At 41.2% G+C, this 22884-nt stretch overlaps 1 protein-coding gene across 1 annotated transcript; it reads left to right on the top strand.

Moving 5' to 3' along the window:
- Positions 1 to 974: 974 nt before the first annotated feature.
- Positions 975 to 16378, top strand: si:dkey-195m11.8 (fidgetin). The gene is made up of 3 exons (XM_041981527.1): positions 975 to 1105; positions 1792 to 2021; positions 12522 to 16378. The coding sequence occupies exons 2-3, from the start codon at positions 1997 to 1999 to the stop codon at positions 13682 to 13684; spliced, it is 1188 nt and encodes a 395-aa protein (XP_041837461.1). The 5' UTR covers positions 975 to 1105; positions 1792 to 1996; the 3' UTR covers positions 13685 to 16378.
- The last annotated feature ends 6506 nt before the right edge of the window (positions 16379 to 22884 follow it).

Raw genomic sequence — 22884 nt, 5'->3', positions numbered from 1 at the left:
AAAATGAGCAGTTCCAGTTTGCTCTCTGAGACCCCCCCCTCCCCAAACATAGCTCACACATGTCAAACATGTGCCTGTGTGTGTCCTTGGGTCAAGGGCCGGAGAAAAGCGTAGCCAAAGCTGAAAAGAGCACGTCCTGCAGGGCCTTCACAGCACAGTAACATGAGGAGTGCACCAACCTATCCTGACTATACCATACTAAATGCAGAGTCACAACTGTGTTTCTTTGCATGAGCCAGTGATAACCACAAGAAAAAGTTGAAAGACTCACAACAGGCATTATGTGGGCAAATACTGATGATATAGATAAATTATATGTGAAGAAGTTAACCCACAATTAGTCAGAATGCTAAGGCCAATGTGGAGGTCACTTGCTGCCGCCTATGCATGCGTGCGGTCTATAATGTGTGCATGTAAGAGTGTGTGGTGGGGGGATGGGGTACCAGAGGAATTAGGTAATATTGACATGGTTGTTTCTACCCCATCCTCCCAACAACACTAAGATCAATGTACCAAATCAATAGAAGTCATTGACAATAACTGAACTTCTCATGTGATCAGTGAAGGAGAAAATTCACAATTTTTCACTCACATGTGTCCCAACATAGCTATTTATCATGTTGAAGGTTTGTAATCATGCAAATAAGATCACACACGAACGCACTCATGCAGAAATTCATATACACACGCGCGCGCACGCACGCACACAGCGGGGAAAATAGGCTCTTCTGTGACACTGCATGATTGGTCACTTTTTCCCTCTTCTCTCTCCCTTCCTGCTGGAATAGTTTGAACAAAAGGGAGAAGAGAGAGAGGAGGGGAGGTGGTGGGGGTTGCTCGGTTGGGGGAGGGGATGTGTGTGTGTGCTGCTGCTCTGTTGTCACCAGGCGGGGGAGAGCCGGAGGGGGGAGGGCGCAGCGAGCTGGAGGGCGAGCGAGGGAGTGTAGGAGAAAAGGATAGGGTCCCTGAAGAGAGAGCGAGCGCCGCTCCACACATACACACAGCTACAATCACGTTTACAACGCTCTATTGTATCTAATTTTTTGGAACAGTGGATTACTTTTCTGTATTGAAGCACCACCCGTTCACATGCAGGCATGGTCAGGTTAGTAACCATTTATTCAGTTGTTGGAGGAGATGTTTAATTTAACCAGTTATGTCAATATTCCTACGGCTTCTTGCACATTTTTGCTCATACTGATATTAGTCTACATGTCCTCGCTTGCGTGATTGCATTTTGCTTAGTTATTTTCTAAGCATCGTATTCTCGTAATTTGATCTGCATGTCAACTCTTCTCTCTGCGCTCAGTCTTTATTTTCTTTTCATATGTATGTGGTGTTAGACAGGAGGGTGTCCTCTTTCAGGAGAGGGTGCAAAGTTCCTTTTTCTCTTGTGGTTAATAGTTTTTTGTGCTGAAACACAACACATGAGCTGCTGTAAGTAAATGGAAACTTGTTTCTTTTGGTTGGTTTCATATTAGAGGGTGAAGCCCGTTGTGTGTCATGGTGTGTTGTGTGCTCACTTTTTTTTTTTTTTTTTTTTTTTTTTTGACATATTTATGTCCACAAATATTAAACACGGAAAAACAAGCATATGCAGCAGAATGCATGACTCATCACTTAATATCCATTGCAGTTATTTAGATTTTTCCCCACAGTTTATTTTTATAAAGAAAAATTGACCTAATAATATACATACAGTAAATACATGCAAGATTTATTTATATAAAATTGAGTTGCAACTTTCAGAATAAACAGATGATTGTCTGTTGGTCTGTTTACACTCTTCAGGTGGCAGCATGTCAAAGTGGTGTTGAAGTGTGAGATGAGCCATGGAGCTATACAAGAGGGGAGTCACTAGCCAAGCCACCAGTCACCCAGTCTACAACAGGAGAAGCAGCGGTCACCCGGGAAGGCTCTGGAGCATGCAGCTGGGCCCTCACTAACACCAAGTGGACCCTGTCCTTTCCTCTACACCTGGGGCCAGGGCTGCAGAATGCTCAGTCCTGTCACCCCTTACAGTAAGTATGACATTTTAACGTGTGTGTGCTCTGCACTGTGTGAATACCACATCCATGAGCCAGTTTGAGTTGTGTCTGTTTTCCTGTACACATTCTTCTTCTGGCTCCCCTTTTGTCCATCTCCTGTGGATGTGCAGAGGGAAGCGTGCTGCTGGGAGGGAGGGAGGGCGGTTCTCTGAGAAGTCTTGTTGAGAAGGCAAAAATGCTAATGGATTTAACAGCTGAGTCTCCAGGCTTTGCTTTGGGGAATTTTTGCAGAAAGTATTCAGTTGTTTGTTTGTTTTATTTTTTTTTTATTTTTTAACCTCTTCATGTAAATAAACTGCAATGAGCTGTCAGTTTAGACAGCAGCTAAAGCGCTGCTGTTTGTGTTACTGCAACAATTTTTACATGTTCTGTTTACATCTAAAGACTCCATTAAAGAAGAGGTTATCTATGTTGCTGGTACTTACTGACAGATCTAAGAATACAAGCATACTGATGGATATTGGGCTGTGTTAATTTTTTAAGGTGGTAAAGAAAACAAAAACCTTCTCTTTCCAGTTTATTGTCAATATAAACTATCACATTTTATTTGCACATTCACCATTAGGATGATAAAGCAGATTAAATTGATAATTCTCACCATCAAACCATAAAATAGTTCCTTTGTTTTGGTATAATGCACATGAAAATGAAAGGATCCTATCCAGGGTTTTTGATATGCTTATATTGACTGACTTAAGTTATTGATTAGGCCAAGCTTTAACAGGATTACAACACTAACCTGATTGGAATAATGCAATGGGGATTTCCTTCCATGTGTGTTGCATTCTAAAGCAGTAAAATATCCTGAAGCCTTTTCCCCCCCTGAAGTCTTTCAGGCAGAATGAAGGAGCTGTTTGAGCAGATAGAAGTTTTGGTAACGTGAAGGTGTCACATTCCTTCCTTAAAGTGACTCACAGCATCATGTTAGATTTCCTCCTACTTGGCCAAACACACTCATAAGCTTACATTTATTTATTTTTCCAACAACTTGGATGAAATCTCATGCACTGACACATTTCTGATCAGTCTTCAAATGCAAATACATCAACATGTATGTAAATGTTATGTTTAAATTAATATAAATACTGCTTATATTCTCTATTTTTTTCATTTGCTTCTATTTAATTAGTTTTACCTTTTGTGCTAAAAGTACAATGAAAGCAAAATTCACCGGAGTCAAATTCCTTGTTTGTGTGTACAGACTTGGGGAAATAAATGATTCTGATTCTGATGTAAACACAATCACCTTCACCTCATTAAGTGGATCTGTACACAATAATGATGGTGTGACGCAGAGAGAGTGATGAGCCCCTTTAGCACTTTTTAGTTGGCAGTTACCAGGGTGAAGCGATTCTGTGAATGAAAGCCAGCTCGTTAGTAACCTGGTGTCAACAGCCTCTCATTAGTTGTGAATAGTGGGCTACATAAACATCCCTCTCTGCTTCCACACACATACGTATTAGTCCTTAACAGTGATTGTGAAAGCTTGTTGAGCAAATTGCAGCACACCTTAGATTCTCATTAGTGGTCATGCTAAAGATGTTTGCATCTGAGATGGGGAGCAGCGTGAAGGACAGATGGAGAAGACTTGGGGAGGGACTGGTCAGCTGCAGCCTGATATATGAGTGGACACAATAAGGGAAGAGTGGGCCAGGCTGGCCTCTGCCACATGTGAGTGTGTGAGCTAAAGGGGTGGGGGATGGTAAAACTGACCACACAGGCTGGGACACACAGTTGTGTCTTTACTATGCTGCACAAGAGAAGTGAAAGAGAGGGAGGCTCAAGGACAGAAGTGTAGGGCAAAGACCATTGTGGATGGAAATTGAATGAAAATAAAGTGAGATTTCAACTAGTGACTGATGAGGGGTCAAACTGTGTCACTGATTAAGTCTGGAGCTCTTTCTGACTTCAGATTTGACCTTCAGCCTGCCTGTCGGTGATGTGTAAAACCTGAATCTGATGTGGTACAGTATTTGCTTGGTAGACATCAGTGTGGTCTGTTAAACTGTGCAGAACAGGAGAAGAAGGGGGAAGGGGAATTAAAAGGGAGAGGAGGGGCCTCTCCTTCACACTGACTTTATGTTTTAGGCAGCGGCCACTGCTTACATAACAATCTAACCTCCATTTACATTGTAAGCAAAGAAGACATAAGATATCTGGGTGATGTGTGTGTATGTGTGTAGTCCATCGTCTGTAGTAATAGTAACCCCAACATGCTCTTTCAATATTTATTTTCCATTTCTAATCCAATTCATTCTTTAATTATCACAAATGACCCAATAGTTGCAAACAGCTGATTTATTAACACTGTAACACTGTGAAGAGTGTTCACACTTTGTCTGCTTCCTCCTTTCTTTCCGTGAGACTAGCAATGAACAATGTGCTGAGTGTATGGAGAGGATATGCATTTTGTAAATAGATCTCAGGTTAGATTCTTGGCATTCCAACGGCTTGACTCATCCTATAGATGACCAAGAGTTCTTCTGCCTGTTAGCCAGCTGAAGCTGAACTCTAAATAAGAAGAAAAAAAAAGACTTTGCTGGCACTTGGATGAGTATGAATGTGTTTATTTCCGATTGTCTGTGTGTCTTCAGGGGATCCCTTTGTTTATTATGAGTGGAGTAAAAGCGCTAACAGAGACCTTTTAACAACACAAGGCAGATTTTTGTTTTCACTCCCCATCCAACCCACCAGCCATCTCTGATGCTTCACAACCCCCAAATCTCATCCCAGTTAGCCCCTTCCCCCACATTTACTCCCATCTTATTAACCCCTAATTACTCATACTGACCATGCAGTGGACCGAGAGTCAAACTAGCCTTCACTGATACATAGAAAGCATGAAAGACTTGCATAATCCTGCATTTTTAAAATGGATTTTTGCGTGGTTTGACAATAAAATATCCAAATATTTAAATGGTAGTACCCCTCAGATAAATACTGAAGTACTATAACTGGTTTAAGCGGAGGCTGTGGATGGCTGGATAGCGAACAGGAAGGTCTATCTTTTCTTTGAGCTAAGAAGACTGCTGTTTACTGGCACTTTTTGTTATTTTTATTCACTGTTGTGCCCTTTAATGTTTGGCTTACCTACCATCCATGTATACGCTGCATGAGTCTTTCTGAAGTTGGAGCTGGGAATAATGTCATAGTCAAATATGTGCCATTAAACATGCAAGTTGGTAAGACAGCATGATTTACTCACTGACAATGTTATGAGCCATACAAGTTGACAACAATTGAATACACTGTATTTTGTGCAAACAAACAAACAAACAAACAATGGTTTTGCTGATGATGTTTGACACTACTATGTATGCAACTGATTTAATGAGACAACTGACAGAAGTGATTGCAGAAACCATTACCACTTTCTAAGTCCACGCCAGTCATGTTGCATAATGAGGTTGAGCTGGTGGGGTTTCTTTGACCTTCCCAAACTCATGAACCAGAAATCCAACTTTGTGGGGTGGTCCTTATGGTTGATTTTTCCAACATTTTACAAATGAAATGCACCAAAACATGTGCCTTCTTTATTTGGTATTTCCTGCCTGAACACATCCAATGCTCTGACTGACCATTTCAATACAGAAATTAGACATTTTTATTAATTTGATTTCTTTAGGCTTTTGGTTGCATTTTCTATTTTATAGAACAATAGCAAAAAATAAAAGGGGCCGGCAATCAGCAGCTCTTCCAGGAAATATGTTGACCTTTAAAGCCCTGTTTACACCACGAGGCTGAAACAAAAAATACAAAAGCTTTGTTGCCTTTTGACCTCTAGTTTACACAGTAACAGAGTTTTCAGTGGATAAAACCACAAAAATTTGACAACAGCCTCCAGAGGGAATTTTTTTTGCAACACAAGGTGAGGCCTGTCAGCATAAACTGGAACTGAAATCTTTCGGTGACAACGTTCATGTCATCTTGCACTTAGATTGGGCTGTTGAAGCAAAACCAGTTTCTGGTAGAGCTTTTATGCCATTAGCAAAGACTCATAGGTTATATTCGCCAGATAACTAGTGGCTGGCAGTGTGGTGCGCACTGCATTGTTTCTGGTCCTATTTGCGTTTTCCCCCTGCACGAAGATATTTTCAATTCCACTGTTGTGTAAATGCTTTATTTTTTTCCAAATACACATAGGAAAGAGTTTTGCATGGAAATGTTGTCGTGTAAACAGGGATGAATGTGGATTTGTCAGCAGTGTAAACATCTGACCACAACATTCAGGTCAATGATGAAAGTAAAACATCCCTTCCTTGCCCTTCCTTCTCAAAACATTAAAGTAGGGCAAAGACTGCAGTGTGCTTTCTGAAAAGTGCTATCAAACACTGGTGTGCAGGCAATCCTTTTTAATTTTTCAATGAATTTGTATACAGACTCATAAAGACTCACTTAAAAGATACACATATTATCACATGCTTACACTTCAGGGTGTCATGGCATACATCTCATGTGATTCAGAAAATTCAAGCCACGTGAACACAATAAGAAAAAATGTGTTTTATTTGTTTGTGTATATGTGTATTAGTCTTTTGTACCACACACCACAACCATACAGTCTGCTACAACAGAAAATGATATATTTAATTTCTTGTTCTTGTTAGTTTGAGATTCTTTTCTTATCCCTATTTAAAAATCCAGTGCTATTCTGGAGCAAATGTCTAATCTTGAATCTGTTTTTTGCATTTTGACAGCCTTAAAAGCGGAAAAATGGTTCCAGTGCAGAACCAACTCTTTGCTGGTTTAGCACATAAATCAGCTAAACTGCCAGTATGGCATCTTGTCATACCAGTTCAAGGGAGAACAATTAAAAACCAAGCTTCAACATGGGTGTGAAGTGGATGCAGCAGAGTAAGCCCATGAGGTTCTTCTTCCTCCCATTTTCCTGCTGTTTTTTGTTTCATTTCACCAGTCAGCATTTGTGAAAGCTGCCTGGTTTACAGTGTTGTGCAATCACTGTTTAGAACCAGGTTTATAAATGCAGTTTGATGTTTTAATATCATGAGCTGCTGTTATTAAACCATCTTTGCACCATCTTTGTGTATAAGTGCTGATCCCCATTTGTAAATATCCATCTGCACTGCCAGTTGCACGGAAAATGAAACAACCACCGTGTTCAGCTGGGAAAACAATCTGTCGTTGTACTTAAGAAATCTAAAATAGATTGGAGGGTCAAACAATTTATATACCCATGTTGGAAGGCAGTCTCTATGACACAATGATGTCATGTACTGTGGTCAGTAAGACTGTGTTTTTAAAACTTATTTGTGTGTTGCCATTTTTGAGCTGCCTGAACACTACTGCAGAGTCATCTGATGTGGGACTGAATGTTGATTGTACCCTTTCCCACTGAAGACAAAAACCAGATGTTAGTGGGTGTCAGTGTTTTATTTTTCCTTTTTACTAGTATGAAAGGGGCTTTAGTAAAAGCAAACTGGAATTTAAATACAAAGCAAATACTACCTTACTGGGAAGCCAGTAGAAGAAGTTGTTGTTTTGTGATGGTGCTGTGGGGATTTTTGGAGCATTTTAAGAGATCTGTACAGAAAAAAAAAGCTAGTCAAGGTTTGAAGTAAGCACATAGAAAACAATATAGCAACTGTTAGGCATTCATAAAACATAACTGTTGCAACTTGGATCGCTTTCTGCGTTGATATATTCATCTATGTGTGCTTTCCAGTAACTAATCTGCCATGGAACAAAGATGAAACACTGGTCAACAGTAATCACTGTGATTGAGGGCAGCTGCCACTCTACAAAGCTGGCTTAGTGTTCATCTTTGTCATTTGATAAGCCAAGCATGACCAAGAATGAAGGTTTGTTACCAAGTAAGGATTTTAGGGTTTTGTGCTCCTTGTTCATCCATCCAAACCCCCCAAAAACACTTTACAAAATCCTCTCTGAAGCATAGATGCTGGATGCTACAGCAGCCCTGACATTCCCAGTTTTTAGTGTAGTACAATTTTTTCTCATGCTTATAAATTTCTCTGTTCTTGTAAAATCATAGCCTAGACTTTCTCTATGAAGTTTTATAGTATGAAATTAGCTGTACGTAATATATTGTGAGGATAAATGAATGCATGAAATGATGAAAAGTGACAACAGTTTGCAGATTGTTTCACATTTAAGGAATCTGAGTCATGTCAACCTACATGTGTTTGTAACTGAACTACTTTAACTTACTACTTTGTGTACTTTTACATTTAAATAGTTTTATTTTACATTTATTTCCAACTTGTATAGGTTTACGTAGCATCTATTTATATTAAAAATAGTCACTTTGCACTATCAAAATTATGATTACAGTTGTATTAATGGACATATAATAAGGGGAACAACTTAGTGAAAAATCAAAAAGTTTACTCTTAGTGCTGACTATCAGATTGCTTCCAAGCTCGTGCACATCCATAAACCATATATGCTCTAATCCATCATTAGTCTGGTTTCCTTTCTTAGTGTGGTCCTTGACCCATCCAGACCCTCCTGTTCACTCTTCCACCTTTGTGAGCCCTCCTTTTATACAGATTTAACATTCCCTAGCTAAATTTAATGAGGATTCCAGACACAGTGAGATTACAGTGCTTAAGTATGTTTTTTTTCTGCCAGATTCAATACCACCTGATAAGAGAGGGTTCAAAGCAGCAAATAACTGGCTCATGCTTGCTGTCAGCATGACCAGTAAGTATCAGTCTGACGACGCTTATTGTGTGTCTGGTTTCAGTGCATGTCTTATAACTTTCACAGAGTCATTGCATTTTTAAGACTGGTTTTGAGTTTTGACAGTCAGTCAGGTGTCTTTAGAGTAGTCTCATCTGACAACCATGATGAAGGAAACTGAATGCCTTAATTTATCTGAAAAGTGAATGAAATGCATTGAGAACTGGGGTTAATTCTTTATAGAGCAACACATTTATTAATGCCACAGTGTTTATAAAACATTTAATCAAAGGATGCTTTCCTTTTCTGTTTCATTTTCATACTGTCTAGTTTAAACTTTAGGCTTCACTCACTGGTTTATGGAGCTCTTACAAGACCCCAGTTTTGCATTTGGGTTAAACATGCTGCAGTTTCTGGAGTCATTAGTGGCAACATTTAGAGGATATGGAGAAGTGATCAGTTTCAGCTAAAGCTCATGCTGACTTAATTTACCAGTTTTTTTGTAGTTGATGGTGACTATCTCCATTTCAAGACACACAAACACATAGGGCTCACTAGAGATATTAACTTAATGTTACAATTCCCTTCAAAGCTTTTTTTTTTAAAAGATGAAAACCACAGAACATTTACTTAATGAAAAAGAAGAGGATTAGCCTCCTTACAGGGCCTATTGGGCCATTTAGTCAAAGAACTAATCAATAATAGAATGAAGTCAAAACTGATTAAAGGAATCTAACACAGCAAAATTGTCTATGGAGAATGTATTGCTTGCTACATCAACAAATGGCAACAAAATAATAAGCATGAATCACAGCAGCATGCAGTCAGAGCTCACTGAATGACCCTTCTGGCTGTCTTCTTATGACTTTGCCCTAACTGTCAATAATTAGCCATTTTGATCAGCACTAAAGGGAAAACAGGCTAGCATTCATGGCCTGAGACCACCTGTAAGATACAATGTGAGGCCATTTCTTCATGTTGTCATAGCTTGCTGACTTATTTATTGATCATTTCATTCAGTTTTGTATGTTTTAACCTATAGAGCACTATAGACAGTGGAAAAGGATTTAATGTTATAACAAGATGTAATTGCATTTACACACTACTTTGAAATGAAAAACTGTATGTTGACCTTTTGACTTATGTTTTGATTTAGAGATTGAGTATCGTCCTCATGGAAACACGTTGTAATTAGATTACAGGAATTACGTAGAGGGGTGTATGTCTGTTATTTAGATGTGTAAAAAGCTACTCCACATAAAAGATTGGAAAACACAACTGGAAAGGCTATATGGAAAAGTTAATTGAGATTACTCAACCTTTCTTTTTTCTCTCTTTCAACCTTCTTAAGGCCACATTTGGCATTGATCTGGGTTTAGTTTTGTTTGCATGTGGTTAGTAGGCATGACTACAAGATGTCCATGACCTAGAATGGGATGCACCTTGATGTTATTACCTAATCTCTATTTTTGCTTAAGAGCCTATTATAATTGACTTCTTCAGTTACTGCAGCAGTAAATTGTGACACGGCCAAAAAAACAAACAAACAAACAAAAAAAAAACCAAACAAACAAAAAAAAAAAAACACAAGACTAAAACTTGTTCATTTTTGGGTTATCACTCAGTTGGTAAAAGGGTCATCGGCAGTATTAACTAACCCATTGGATTAATGTAAACTGCAATCTTTTCTTAAACTTGACAGATAGGTTTCAAGGTATTACACCAACCAAGAAACTGTATTACATAAACATAAAGTAGTTGTGATGCATAAACCTAACCAAACAGTGAGTGAAAGAGTTTGTAAAAGCAAACTTTAATATCCCAAGTTTGTCTTGAAATAAACGCTTGTATTTATGAGTCCAAACATCTTTCATGCACCTTATTATGACTTTGCCACTTGTTAAAAGTTAAACACATAAAAACATTTGCCAAAAGAAAACTTGTGTGTATCTCAAATCCAACAGGGGTTGGACAGAAAACAGGGGGAACAGAGTACAGTATATCCACCTGTATCTCAGTACAACATACAGCATGTCAGTAGTAATATATAGTACATATTTTATCTAGCAGAGCTGAAGCTGGTGTTGCTGTAAATCTGAGCCAAACCTACAAGATGTTGAGATGGCTTCTCTCATCTAAGTGTTCACTTATTCTTTTGGGATTTGACCTTATCTGCTGAATGCCTTAGAACTTTAATTCTGTATTAAGAAATTTCATGTTCACAGCAGGCATAGTTGCTTAGGGGGGCCTAAGCTTTTGGGCTCCTGTGGCTGTAGGCAATCCTTCCACAATGTGAAGATTTACAATTAAATAAGAATCAACACCTTCCTGTTAACATTAAATAAGATATTATTTTTATCCCAGCTGCGGTGTAGAAAATAGTAGCTTGTATTTACAGTGAGTTTTTGTTCTTGATTGCTGGCTTTAGTCAAACTGAATGTGCATCATTGGGAATATAGACCTTTAATGTTTTTGTGATTAGTCAGAATTCCCTAGAGCATAAGGATTCTCAGATCCAGGGTGGAGCTTGTGCTGCTCGAGAGCACTGCGATCCCTGGATTGGATGAGAGGGATTATTGGGCTGAGGGATCATTTGATTTAGGGATCAACATGTGGGCCGTTTAGAGGCCCATCTGGTGGTCTTTGTGAACATGTGACTCCACCTGTTACAATCCACATAGGTTCAGACTAGACTGGAGAAGAAGCAAGCGTATGTGCATGGTGATAATGAATAACTGTCAAACTGTACCACTTCACTTATTCGTATAGTTACTGCTTTTACACGCCATAGTAAGTACATCGTCTTGATTGGGGTCTTGAATAGGGCTGAGGGTACTTGTTGATCGTTTTGAACACCAGTTTTTGTGAAAAATCATTTTAAGATCATCAACATTTCAATACATTGTTCTTCTTTATATTCTTGTAAATTAGCAATGGTTGAAGTAATCCATGAGGAAAACAATTCCCAACTACTTCTTGCTATCTCAGATAAAAGAATAATAATATATACATACATAATTATGTGTTATAAGCAACTGGTGAAATCTTGCAGAAGCATACTTTATCCAGTGCTGTTGCAGAAAGCCCTCTGGCCCAGGCCTGGGGTCAGGACAGTTTAATAATACTCTGCAATGCCTGGAATGTCAGCCTAACGCCAGTTCAAAAAAGACAAGCCACAAAACCACTCAAAAAACCAGTGGATTACTCTGTGTAAATGTGCGTCTAGAATTGCGCAAGTCAGATAAAAATTGGACTTTTTTCCCCCAATCAATCATTTCATTGGTAATATGTTCATAGAAGTGTCAGTCTTTTCCCTGCAGAATTTGAAGAAAAACTAGTTTGATCTCTCTCCCCAGTGACCCCACCCTCTTTACCCTGTCCAGCAGACCCCCGAGGTTTGGGCTGAATTAGATCACACGCTTGGTGGGGGTGGCTTTGAGGACTAAGAGACTCACAGAAAGACAACAATGGTTCCTATTTGAGAGAAGCAAAAGCAAAGGATAGCACACAGGCTGATGGAGGCTTATCGCCGTGGAGACCAAGCTGGAGGCTATGTTAGCAGCTTCTCATAAAGATTAGAACAGTTGTCTTCTGCCTGGATGAGACTGTGTATAAGAGTATGAGCTAAACAACAACATTCTGAAAATGAGTCAGCTTTCTAAGGTTATAATGAAAACAGAATCCAAATTCACTTTTTTTTTTCTTTAAGCAAAGACTTTAAATAATAAGAAAAAAAACTTTGGGAGCATAACTGTCATTTGATGTTGATGAAGTAATGTTGTGAGTTAACACCTTTGGTTTTGTTTCCATCAGGTCTGTTGAAGATGCACTGGTCTCCGGAGCACGCTGCCCCTTTATCTCAGTGGCCTGAGCAGCACCTAGATGTCACGTCTACCACCTCGCCACCATCTGCCCACAAACACGACCCCCACACTACTGCTGCTCGCCGCAGCTATGGCCCTGCAGGTTATCCATGGGCCAGTGATGACATATCAGCCCTTACAGCTTCTTCTCTGCTCAAACGCTATGCTGAGAAGTATTCAGGCCTGGACTTATCCTATGAGCGCCCTGCAGGGGCCTACTCAGAGACTGGGACTTTTCTAAAAACTGAATCTGAGCCCTGGGCTTTGGGTCAGGGGATGGAATGCTACCCTGGATTGGAGGCGCTGACTGGCACAAAGGTGGGATCTCCCTCTGTGGGAATCCCAGCCACAGGAAGTGTAACAGTAGTGAGCAGTAACTTGGCCTCAGAGCCTGGGTATAGTGGCACTGGCTCCTGCAATGCCCCATCATCTCAGGAATACCCTCCTGCCTACAACAGCACCTATCTGTCCTCAGGATACTACCCTCAGCCCAGTGCAGCACTTCCACCTGCCCCTCTGCACTCCTTGCAGGCCACACCTACTCTAGTGCCCAGCTACAGTGCCAGCACTCCTGTCTACAACTACTCACCTGGATGCTACCCTCAAACTAGCCTGTCCTCTGGATACAACCACCCCAGTGCCTCCTACCTGCCCTCTGGAATTAGTGCTCCCACTCCTCTGGCCCCTAGGCCTACTATGGTGGGGGGCAGTTACAGCTACCCATCCCACAACCTCGGAGGGAGCTCTGATGCAGGGGTGCCACTGAAACGCAAGGCCTTTGAGATGACAGAGGAAGGGCAAGAGGGGGCAGAAGTGGAGGGAACACGCTACAGAAAATATGGAAATGGTCATGGAAACAGTCATAACAAGGGCAATGGTAACGGCAATGGCAATGGTTATGATATTAGTGGCTCAGCCTCAGACCCCCAGGTCTACAAACCTGGAAAGCCCCTGATATCTCCTCCATATGTCGGACCCGGAGACTACAGCCCGCCATCAGGCCTAGCAGGAGAGAATGTGTCAGGCGAGCACAACTTTCCTCAACAGCAGAGAATGTCTATGAAGATACCTGCATCCCATACACAAGCTGAGGACCCCGCCGGTGGGCGCTGATAACCCCAGTTGGCATTTGAGAGGATTCCCTTGCTCCTTAAAACCAACCGGTGTTCTTAAGCTAGACAGATGTGCAGGAATAAAATTGAATTTGTTTATGTGAAGTGTAATCTCCCCAGCAAACACAAGAGGGCACAAGACTCTTTATTTCTTGTGTACAGTTAACATTTTTATCACACATATCTTTCCAAAGATTCACATGGGCATTGTGGCCTCAAAGGCTGAGGCAAGTCTTAGGAGTGAGTTTGAGGCATTCTCTCCATAGATAGCATTAAGACAACCTAAATGTTTGAGTGTCTGTTTCTCTCAGGATCCTATTTATTCCCTTTCTGCTACTGTGGCAGCGGCACTGCAGTTGCTGTTTTAGAAGTTGGTGTAATTATTTGTGGCCGTTATGTATGTAAGAAGGCCTGTGACTGCAATATGTTAAAAAAAATCATTACTGACCAAAAAGTAAAGAGAGCAATAAGTGAAATGGTGAGATTGCCATGTTTCTCCAGCACAATCACTGCTACACAGCTGACTGCAAGGCTCAGTGCATCATTAGGCCTTGAGAGATGAATGTTTCCCTTTTACTTTGTCTCAACCTCTCTTTTTCTCACTCTTTATCTAACTTCTATCACAGAGCTCAGCCTTCTCTTTTAAACTGCCAAACAACTTTTGGTTTTGTCCACTTTATACATACCAAGCTGCTAAGATTATAGGGAAGTGCACATAAAGCTGCCCTTTACATTTAAATTATTCACATTTTAATGTAAAGTAAGAGTAAGGTAAGATTTTATCTTCATGTTTCAAGTGAAATGTTTCACATTCATAGTATTGCAGTAAACAGATATATTCAGAACATTCTAAAAGCATTTGGACATGAAGATTTTTTCTTAACTCTTTCTCAGAAGTTTAAGAACGATCCGAAACCTTGCCCAGCTTATGCCTTTGTCATTAATATATAAAATGCCACAAAGTTGAAAGAATATACAAATCAGTAACAAAACACTCAGAAATAGGTCTTATTACTGTTAAAATTCACTCAGAGCCATAGCATAAAGGTGCATAAAGGCTTTTTATGAGTGTGGCTTGGATGTACAGCCCAGGTTTCACTGGAGGATGTATGCTTCTGAGTGAGTGCCCATAATAGCTTTTGCTCAACATTATTTTCTTTATGAGGATTTGCTTGCCTATATGCCACAATTGACTTTTTATGATATGCATTCTCTTTACTTTTGCCTCTCAGAAGGATGATTTATCTTGTGTTATCGAATACTCAGGAAGAATATTGTTACCTCAGAATGATAAAATAAGAATGTATGTAATGACCTTAGGGTGTTGGTAGAGAGCTTTTAGGAGCAGGATGAAAAAAACATCGAGCCACGTCCAAAACTTCAGAAAAACCATGAACTTACACGACTTTTACTAATGTAAAATAAACACATAAAGATGAATAACATGCAAATAATATCTGCTTGGCTTCTTTGCTCTCTGCAATTTGAAGTTTTTGTACCAAAGCCCGAAATGTTGAATGTAATTCAGATTTTTTTTAAAAGGAAATACATGCCATAATTAACATAAAGGATTTTTTTTAGATATATGAAACATATTTTCTTCATGTATAGATGTAATTCTCTTATAGGTTTTGGTGGGAAAAAATGAATGGCATGTTAAGTGTTAGTGTAGTTTTTTTTTTTTTTTTTTGAGGGTTGGGGTGGGGGGTGGTTTTTCAGACAAACTGTCAAAACGAAGCACTCCTGATAAAATAAAAAAAAAAGACATTTTGACGCATCAAGATATACATATAATGCAGTATATCATCTGTAACAGGAATATTTCTTAGATGTCTTAATAAAATATCCCATGACAATGTCAGTGTTTTTAAATCACCAGTCAGTCACAGAAATTTGAGAGCATGCACTGTTAGAAAACAGTCACAACTTTTCAGCTTTTCTCAACATGTTGTAGCTTAGCAGATCCACTATGCCAGCCCCTTCAACAACTGTGCCCACTCGTCTTTTTTTTTCAACGTAAGCCCTTCAGCTGGTGTCTTAAAATTAAACTCCAAACAGCATGTCAAGAGAATAGATTTCCCTTAATAGTGAAACTAGGCTAAACTACAGTCTCTAAAATTCAGTGCAAAGAAATAGTGATGTGGAAAAATTCAACCGTTCCTGAACTCAGTCTTACTCACGTTGTGGTAGTGTGTGAAATAGACTCTTGAAACAAATTCCTCATCATATCCTAGTGAAAAAGTATATATGTCTGGCAAATAATAATATAACCTTGCCCCTGATTTTCAAGTTTTGAAGCGCTTAGCTACAACAAATGAATGCTCTTCAATGCCACACAAAGAACAGGTTTTACAGTAAACGACATACCACAGCAAGTATTTGCTTTTATAGAGTTCCAATAATTCAGTGAAGGATTTGGAGTCAAAACTGAGCTACGATGTTAATTTTGTAAGCCACTTGTACTTTTGTTGTGTCTTATACATTCTCTGTAACCATTTCTACCTCATGTTGAAGACATTGTACATGGAAGTATTTATTTCATGTCATTTTCACATGCCAGTTTAAGGAGCAGTGTTTCTAAAGTTTGACCTGTTATACTCTACCTCACTAAAGACTGTTGTGTCATGGAAATGAAGATATACCAAAAAAAAAAAAAAAAACATTGTTGACTTTGTCTTTTTGTGCATGGGAATACAACGTTTGGGTGTTCTCAACTTTCTAACAATATGACTGCGTGACGTTTCTAACATTTTCCCTGTACTGGTGTTCACTCAGTGTGTTCCTGCAGTCTGACAGCGAAACATTGCTTTAGGCAAAGTGACAATAATAATGTGAAATGCAGCTCACACAGTTTTTTTTAGGTTATTTGTCAGCGTCAGATTTTTCCTTTACCTGATTATGCCAACATCACTACCAAAAAAGGCTTTTTTTGCTATCAATTTTTTGGTTGAACAGACATTTTTATTTCTATGTAGTTTCACTATTCTCTCTTATTTTTCACCATTCCAACTGTGATAATAACACAAAGCTCAAATCATAGTGCCTTGTGAGGACTTTACTGTGTACATAATATATGAATTTACTGTCATATATTATGTATATTACAATAAACTGTAATATATGGTATTATTATAATAATTATTATAATTATAATACATATAATTATAATTTATATACTTATATTTATAATCATAAGTATAATAATTTTTTATTATTTATAATAATAATTATAATTATAATAATACCATATTCTACAGTTTATTGTAATATACATAATATATGACAATAATAATAATGTAAAGGGAAACTTTTATACTGCAATATTTTATCATCTCTGTCTTATAGAATTTATCATCGTAAATATGCATATTATGAATTATCATCTGACACTTAAAAACATGAAACTGACCCATTTTATAGTACTGTGCAAAAATCCTGAGCTACCTCTAATTCCTTTACATTTTGCTTCCAATGTGCCAAACTTTCTTGTAATCTTTTAAAATAGTTTTGAGCAATAGTTTTTCAGATTTTTGATAGGCTTTAGATTTTCCTTTTCACTCTTTTTCTGTCCAGACTTTGTACCTGATCATGTTCAGAAAAAACAAACAAACAAACAAATAAACAAAAAACTGAAATATTTAAGCATAAAAACCTCTTAAATCAAGGGATGAACCAGTGTTGTGTCAGCAGAAAACAGATATGTTACCAACCTATTTTAAATGGCATCTTTAGGTACTTTGTTCCCATTTTTAGCTGGAGCTATGGAAAATCCCAAATAAAATAAGGTTTAACAGGAAAGAAGAAAAAGAGATGTTTTAAATAGTACATTTATTGGCTTTGGGTGATTAACCCCTAGATTTTCATTACTTTAAAAAAAACTTTAATGCTACTAATTTAAACAAAATTACTGACTGCATTCATAGCTCACAATTCTGATTACAAACAAAGCTCATTAACTTATTCTTGTCGACTGACCTTGTCTCAGCAGTATTTCACAATTAATAGATGAAAGACAAGTAAAATAAAACTAGCACACAGAGTTTCTCTTCCCTTTTTATCTCTTAAATCTATATGGCCATTTTATTCAACTGTCTAAGATCTGCTAATTAGACAAACTGCAGAAACTGCAGCAGTGGGGGAAAAAAAAACAAAAAAAAAAAAGCACAGCAGTGAGGAGCTGAATTTAGAACTTTTTTTTTTAAAAACATTTTACAAAAGAGAGAAAGTCCTGGCTGTGGCAAGTGCAAAAACCCATTTCCTTTTCCTTTATTTTTCTTATTACAGATAAGGTAGTTTTGTGCCACAGGTCTGCCTTTGGAATAATTAAAGAAAAGCGTCTTGATTTCATACAGCTAACGTGGAAGAACCTGAAACATTCAGATAATGTAGAAGTTCTCTTTAATAAGACTAGAGCAGAAGTTTCCCTCCACCAGGGGTAGGTAGGCAAGTTCTGTTTCCTTCTTTCAACACACCTGATTCAAATAAACCAGTCACTGCGCAGAGCTTGATAAGCAGTTGGATCCATTTAATTTGAATTAGGTGTATTAAAAAAAAGGAAACATCTAAAATCTGGGAATTTGCCTTTACTCTATACAGAGGGACTGAAATCCTTCAAAGATGATGTAACATACTGATAAATAGATATCATGGAAAGGTTGAAATGCCTTTTACCTCACAGGCATGATAATAAATAATTGTCTCAATAAATAAAAGAATAAATACAACATTTTTGGCTCATTTGCTTTCTCTTCTGTCGGTCTGAGAATCAAAATGGGATGTCGAAAAGCCGTACTTATCCACAAATAGAGAAAACTTATGTCAATGAGTTATTTTATTCACATCCCACCAGAGGGCGGTATGAAGCTGTATATGAAGTCATTTAAAAGCACTCCACTAAGGTCTGTTGGAAAACTCATATACTTCATTAAATAGTTGTGATATCTAACACTGTGGGTGGGGTGGTGGCTCAAAGGTGGGGGGTCCCCGAAGGGATTGAATGAGATGCACTCTGTGAATGCAGCACAGAGTGCTTGTCCCTAAGAATGAACTCTTATATCCAAATTGTTAGGGTTCCTGTCTGTCTCCCCTGTGTGTGTGTTTCCCTGGATTACCCTAGTGTGTGCGTCTGGCTCCCTCTGTCTGTCTTGTGTGTCATGTCTGTTCCTGGCCAGGAGAGCTACCAAGGCAGCAATCACCTCACTTGGGCTGATCTCCACACCAGGACCTCATCCACCAATCAAACCACCACAGTACTTAAACACCGGACCTTTCTACATTCCTTGCCAGATCATCCAGTTACCCATCTGGTATATCGTGGCCTCTCTAGTTCTCAGCTTGATTCAGTTCATGTTTTATTACTTCTGTCTTGTGTCTAGACTCCTGGTGCCTTGGATCCTGTCAGTCCTGTCTGCTTTGCCAACCTTCTGGATTGTTTTCCCCTGCTCCGATCCACTCTCTCATCTCCGGCTCCTACCAACTTGCCTGCCCGTCTGCCTGTTCAGTCAGCAGCGAACCACCGTGGTCAATGGATCTTGAACGTGGATTGAACTGTTCAGCTCAAGTCCTTATTAAATCCCTATTTGATCATCCTCTGTCTTTTGGTTGCTCTGTGTCTGCACCGTGGTGTTCAGAAACCATTGCCTGTCTGACCCGTCGTAACATTACGATCCAGCCAAAATGGACCCCGCAGACCTGGACTCCAGACCAGCCCCAGTCCAGCAAGCAGTCACTCAGCAGGGGATCCTGCTGGGTCAACATGAAGTAAACATCCAAGTGCTGATCTCTGCTAATCAGACTCTCACCCAGTAGGTTTCATCACTAACTGCTCTGCTGGCCTCGCTGCAGGGAACAACAGCTCAGACTATCCAGCCGAACTCGCCCGGTCCCGGAACCGATCAACCGCGGGACCTCCAAGCAGTCGCCCCCAAACCATTTTCAGGTGTGTTGTCCCAGTGCAGGGGATTCATTTTTCAATGTGAACTATTTTTCCAACTCCATCTGAAGGATGAACTGGCTTATCGGGAGGAGCCCGTGGGTCTTGAGGAATTAATCTTGCTAACCTGTAGTATCGACTCCCGATTGCAAGCTCTCCAGCGCGAGCGCCGAATGGTTCCAGCTTCCCCCGTGACTCCAAGCTCTCCCATGACAGCGTCACCTAACTCTGCTGGCTCAGCCCCCGTATCCACAAGTGTGCAGCCTCCCAAGGAGCCAATGCAGGTGGGAGGAGCTCATCTCTCCCCGGAGTCGACGGATCCAAGCGGGTGAGTGGCTGTACTGTGGCAAACCCGGTCATTTTCGGTCTGTTTGCCCCTGGCGACCAAAAGACCAGGCCCGCCAGTGAAACTGGGAGTTCTGGCGGGCCACATCCGAAATCCCAGTGGGTCTCAGTCTCGCTTTCTGATCCCTGCCACCGTTTGTTTTCGGCTGCAGCAGTTTCCCCTCCAGGCCCTCATTGACTCCGGAACCGAGGGGAACTTCATTGACGAACAAGTGGCAGGACAAGCTGGTATCCCCTTAGAGGCCCTGGAAAAGCCCCGCAATGCCCTCGCTGTGGATGGTTGTATGCTAGCCCAGGTCACCCATCGCACGGTTCCGGTGAACCTTGTCCTCTCAGGTAACCACGTGGAGACAATTCAATTCCTAATCATATCAACTCCCAATACACCCCTTATCATGGGCTACCCCTGGCTAGTAAACATAATCCCCATATAGACTGGTCACCGGGCAAAGTTCTAAATTAGAGCTTATTTTGCCATGAACACTCTCTGCACTGTCACCCACAGAGGGAGCTTCCCTACCCACAAAGCCTCCTTCTGAGCCAGTAGACCTGTCTGACATTCCTTCCGTCTACCGTAAAAGAGGTATTTAATAAGGACAAGGCACTCTCCTTACCTCCCCATCGCCCCTACGATTGTGCAATCGATTTGCTTCCTGACGCCCCTCTTCCCTCTGGCCGACTGTACAATCTATCCAAACCCAAGCAGGAGGCTATGGAGAGATATATTAAGGACTCTTTGGCCGCTAACATCATTCGCCCCTCAAAGTCTCCTGCAGGACCAGGGTTGTTTTTTGTTAAGCCCTGTATCGACTATCGAGGTCTCAACAAAATTACCATCAGGAACAAGTATCCATTGCCATTGTTAGACTCTACCTTTACTCCCCTTCAAAGTGCTACCATCTTCACCAAGCTGGACCTCTGTAACGCTTACCACCTGGTACGGATCCGAGAAGGTGATGAGTGGAAGATGGCGTTCAACACCCATTTGGGCCAGTTCGAGTATTTGGTGATGCCCTTTGGACTGACAAACGCCCCCGCCTTTTTTCAGGCCTTGATTATTGATGTTTTAGGTGACTTCCTTAACCGGTTTGTCTTTCTTTACCCAGACGACATCTTAATCTACTCTAAGAACCTGGCCGATCATCAGGTCCACGTCCGCCAGGTGCTGCAGAGACTGTTGGAGAACCGGTTGTTCATCAAGAAGGAGAAATGTGAGTTCCACGCCTTTGAGGTCAGCTTCCTCGGCGTCATCTTGAGAGGAGGGGAGTTTCAAGCTGACCCACGGAAAGTAACGGCGGTGACGGACTGGCTGACTCCCACTAACAGCAAACAACTGCAGCGTTTCCATGGTTTTGCCAGTTTCTATTGCCGTTTTATCCGCAACTACAGCCAGGTGGCGGCACCATTGACTGCACTCACATCCCCGTCTCGTCCTTTTCCTCTGGACCGATGGAGGCCGAAGGAGCCTTTAGTCGACTCAAGACGCTGTTCACCTCGACCCCGGTCCTAGTCCATCCTGACCCCGAACTGCAGTTTGTTGTGAAGGTGGATGCCTCTGATGTAGGAGTGGGGGCTGTTCTCTCTCAGAGGCAGGGTTCGGACCCTCAGATGCATCCTTGTGCCTTCTTTTCCTGACGACTCTTGATATTGGCAATCGAGAGCTGTTGGCGGTCAAGATGGCTTTGGAGGAGTGGCGGGTACTGGCTAGAGGGGCACTTCTCAGCCCTTCGTGGTCTGGACCGACCACAAGAACCTGGCCCTATATCCAGACGGCAAAAACGGCTTAACTCCAGGCAGGTCAGGTGGTCCCTTTTCTTCGACCGGACTTGACTTCACCCTCATCTACCGTCCTGGCTCCCGGAACATCAAGCCCGATGCCCTCTCCAGACTGTTCTGCGTCGAGGAGAGGCCACAAGGGAACGAGAGCATCCTTCCAGCTTCCATGATCGTTACTGCTCTCACTTGGGAGATTAGGACCACTGTTCGCCAGGCTCAACGTCAACAACCTGACCCTGGAGGGGGACCCCCAGGCCACATGTTCATTCCTGACTCAGTCCGATCCCAGGTGCTGCAGTGGGTCCACACATCTAAATTCGCCTGTCATCCTGGAATCAACCACACATTCAGTCTAACTAAGCATCACTTCTGGTGGCCGTCCCTGGACACTGACCTCAGGGACTTTGTGCGAGCCTTGCACCGCTTGTGCCCTTGGGAAGAGCTCCCACAAACCTCCGGCCGGCCTTCTTCAGCCCCTTCCCGTGCCTGGGAGGCCCTGGTCCCATGTTGGCTTGGACTTTGTCACTGGTCTGCCTTTTTCCAATGGCAACACCGTCCTCCTCACCATAGTAGACTACTTCTCCAAAGCTGCACATTTTGTGGCGTTCGCCAAGTTACCCTCAGCCAGAGAGACAGCGAAACTGGTCACGTCCCATGTCGTGCACCTCCATGGGATTCCTGTCGACTTTGTTTCGGACCGGGGTCCACAATTCGTCTCTCAGGTATGGAGGGCCTTCTGTAATGGATTGGAGGCATCTGTGAATCTTTCCTCTGGTTTCCATCCACAGACCAATGGGCAGACTGAGAGGACTAATCAGGACCTGAAGTCGGTGCTGCGATGCATTACTGCTGCCAATCCCACCTCGTGGAGCTCATTCCTGCCGTGGTTGGAATATTCACATAATTCACTGGTCAGTTCTGCTACCGGACTCTCTTCCTTTGAGGCCTACCTGTGCTATCAGCCCCTGTTGTTTCCCAGCCGGGAGCGGGAGTTGATGGTTCCCTCAGTCCAGCATCACCTCCAGCGCTATAAGACTGTGTGGCTTCAAATTCGACCTTGTTAGGGTTCCTGTCTGTCTCCCCTGTGTGTGTGTTTCCCTGGATTACCCTAGTGTGTGCGTCTGGCTCCCTCTATCTGTCTTGTGTGC

Source organism: Melanotaenia boesemani, chromosome 3, assembly GCF_017639745.1.
Source record: "Melanotaenia boesemani isolate fMelBoe1 chromosome 3, fMelBoe1.pri, whole genome shotgun sequence".
NCBI lineage: Eukaryota > Metazoa > Chordata > Actinopteri > Atheriniformes > Melanotaeniidae > Melanotaenia > Melanotaenia boesemani.
The sequence above is the reverse complement of the archived record's forward strand: the minus strand, read 5'-3'. Positions and strand labels throughout refer to the sequence as shown.

What these genes read in the sequence shown, in the direction of transcription:
- si:dkey-195m11.8 (XM_041981527.1), top strand. Translation starts at nt 1,997, where the DNA reads ATGCTCAGTCCTGTCACCCCTTACA. An exon ending in CAGTCCTGTCACCCCTTACA is followed by an intron (nt 2,022 to 12,521) that starts GTAAGTATGACA and finishes TGTTTCCATCAG; the next exon opens with GTCTGTTGAAGATGCACTGG.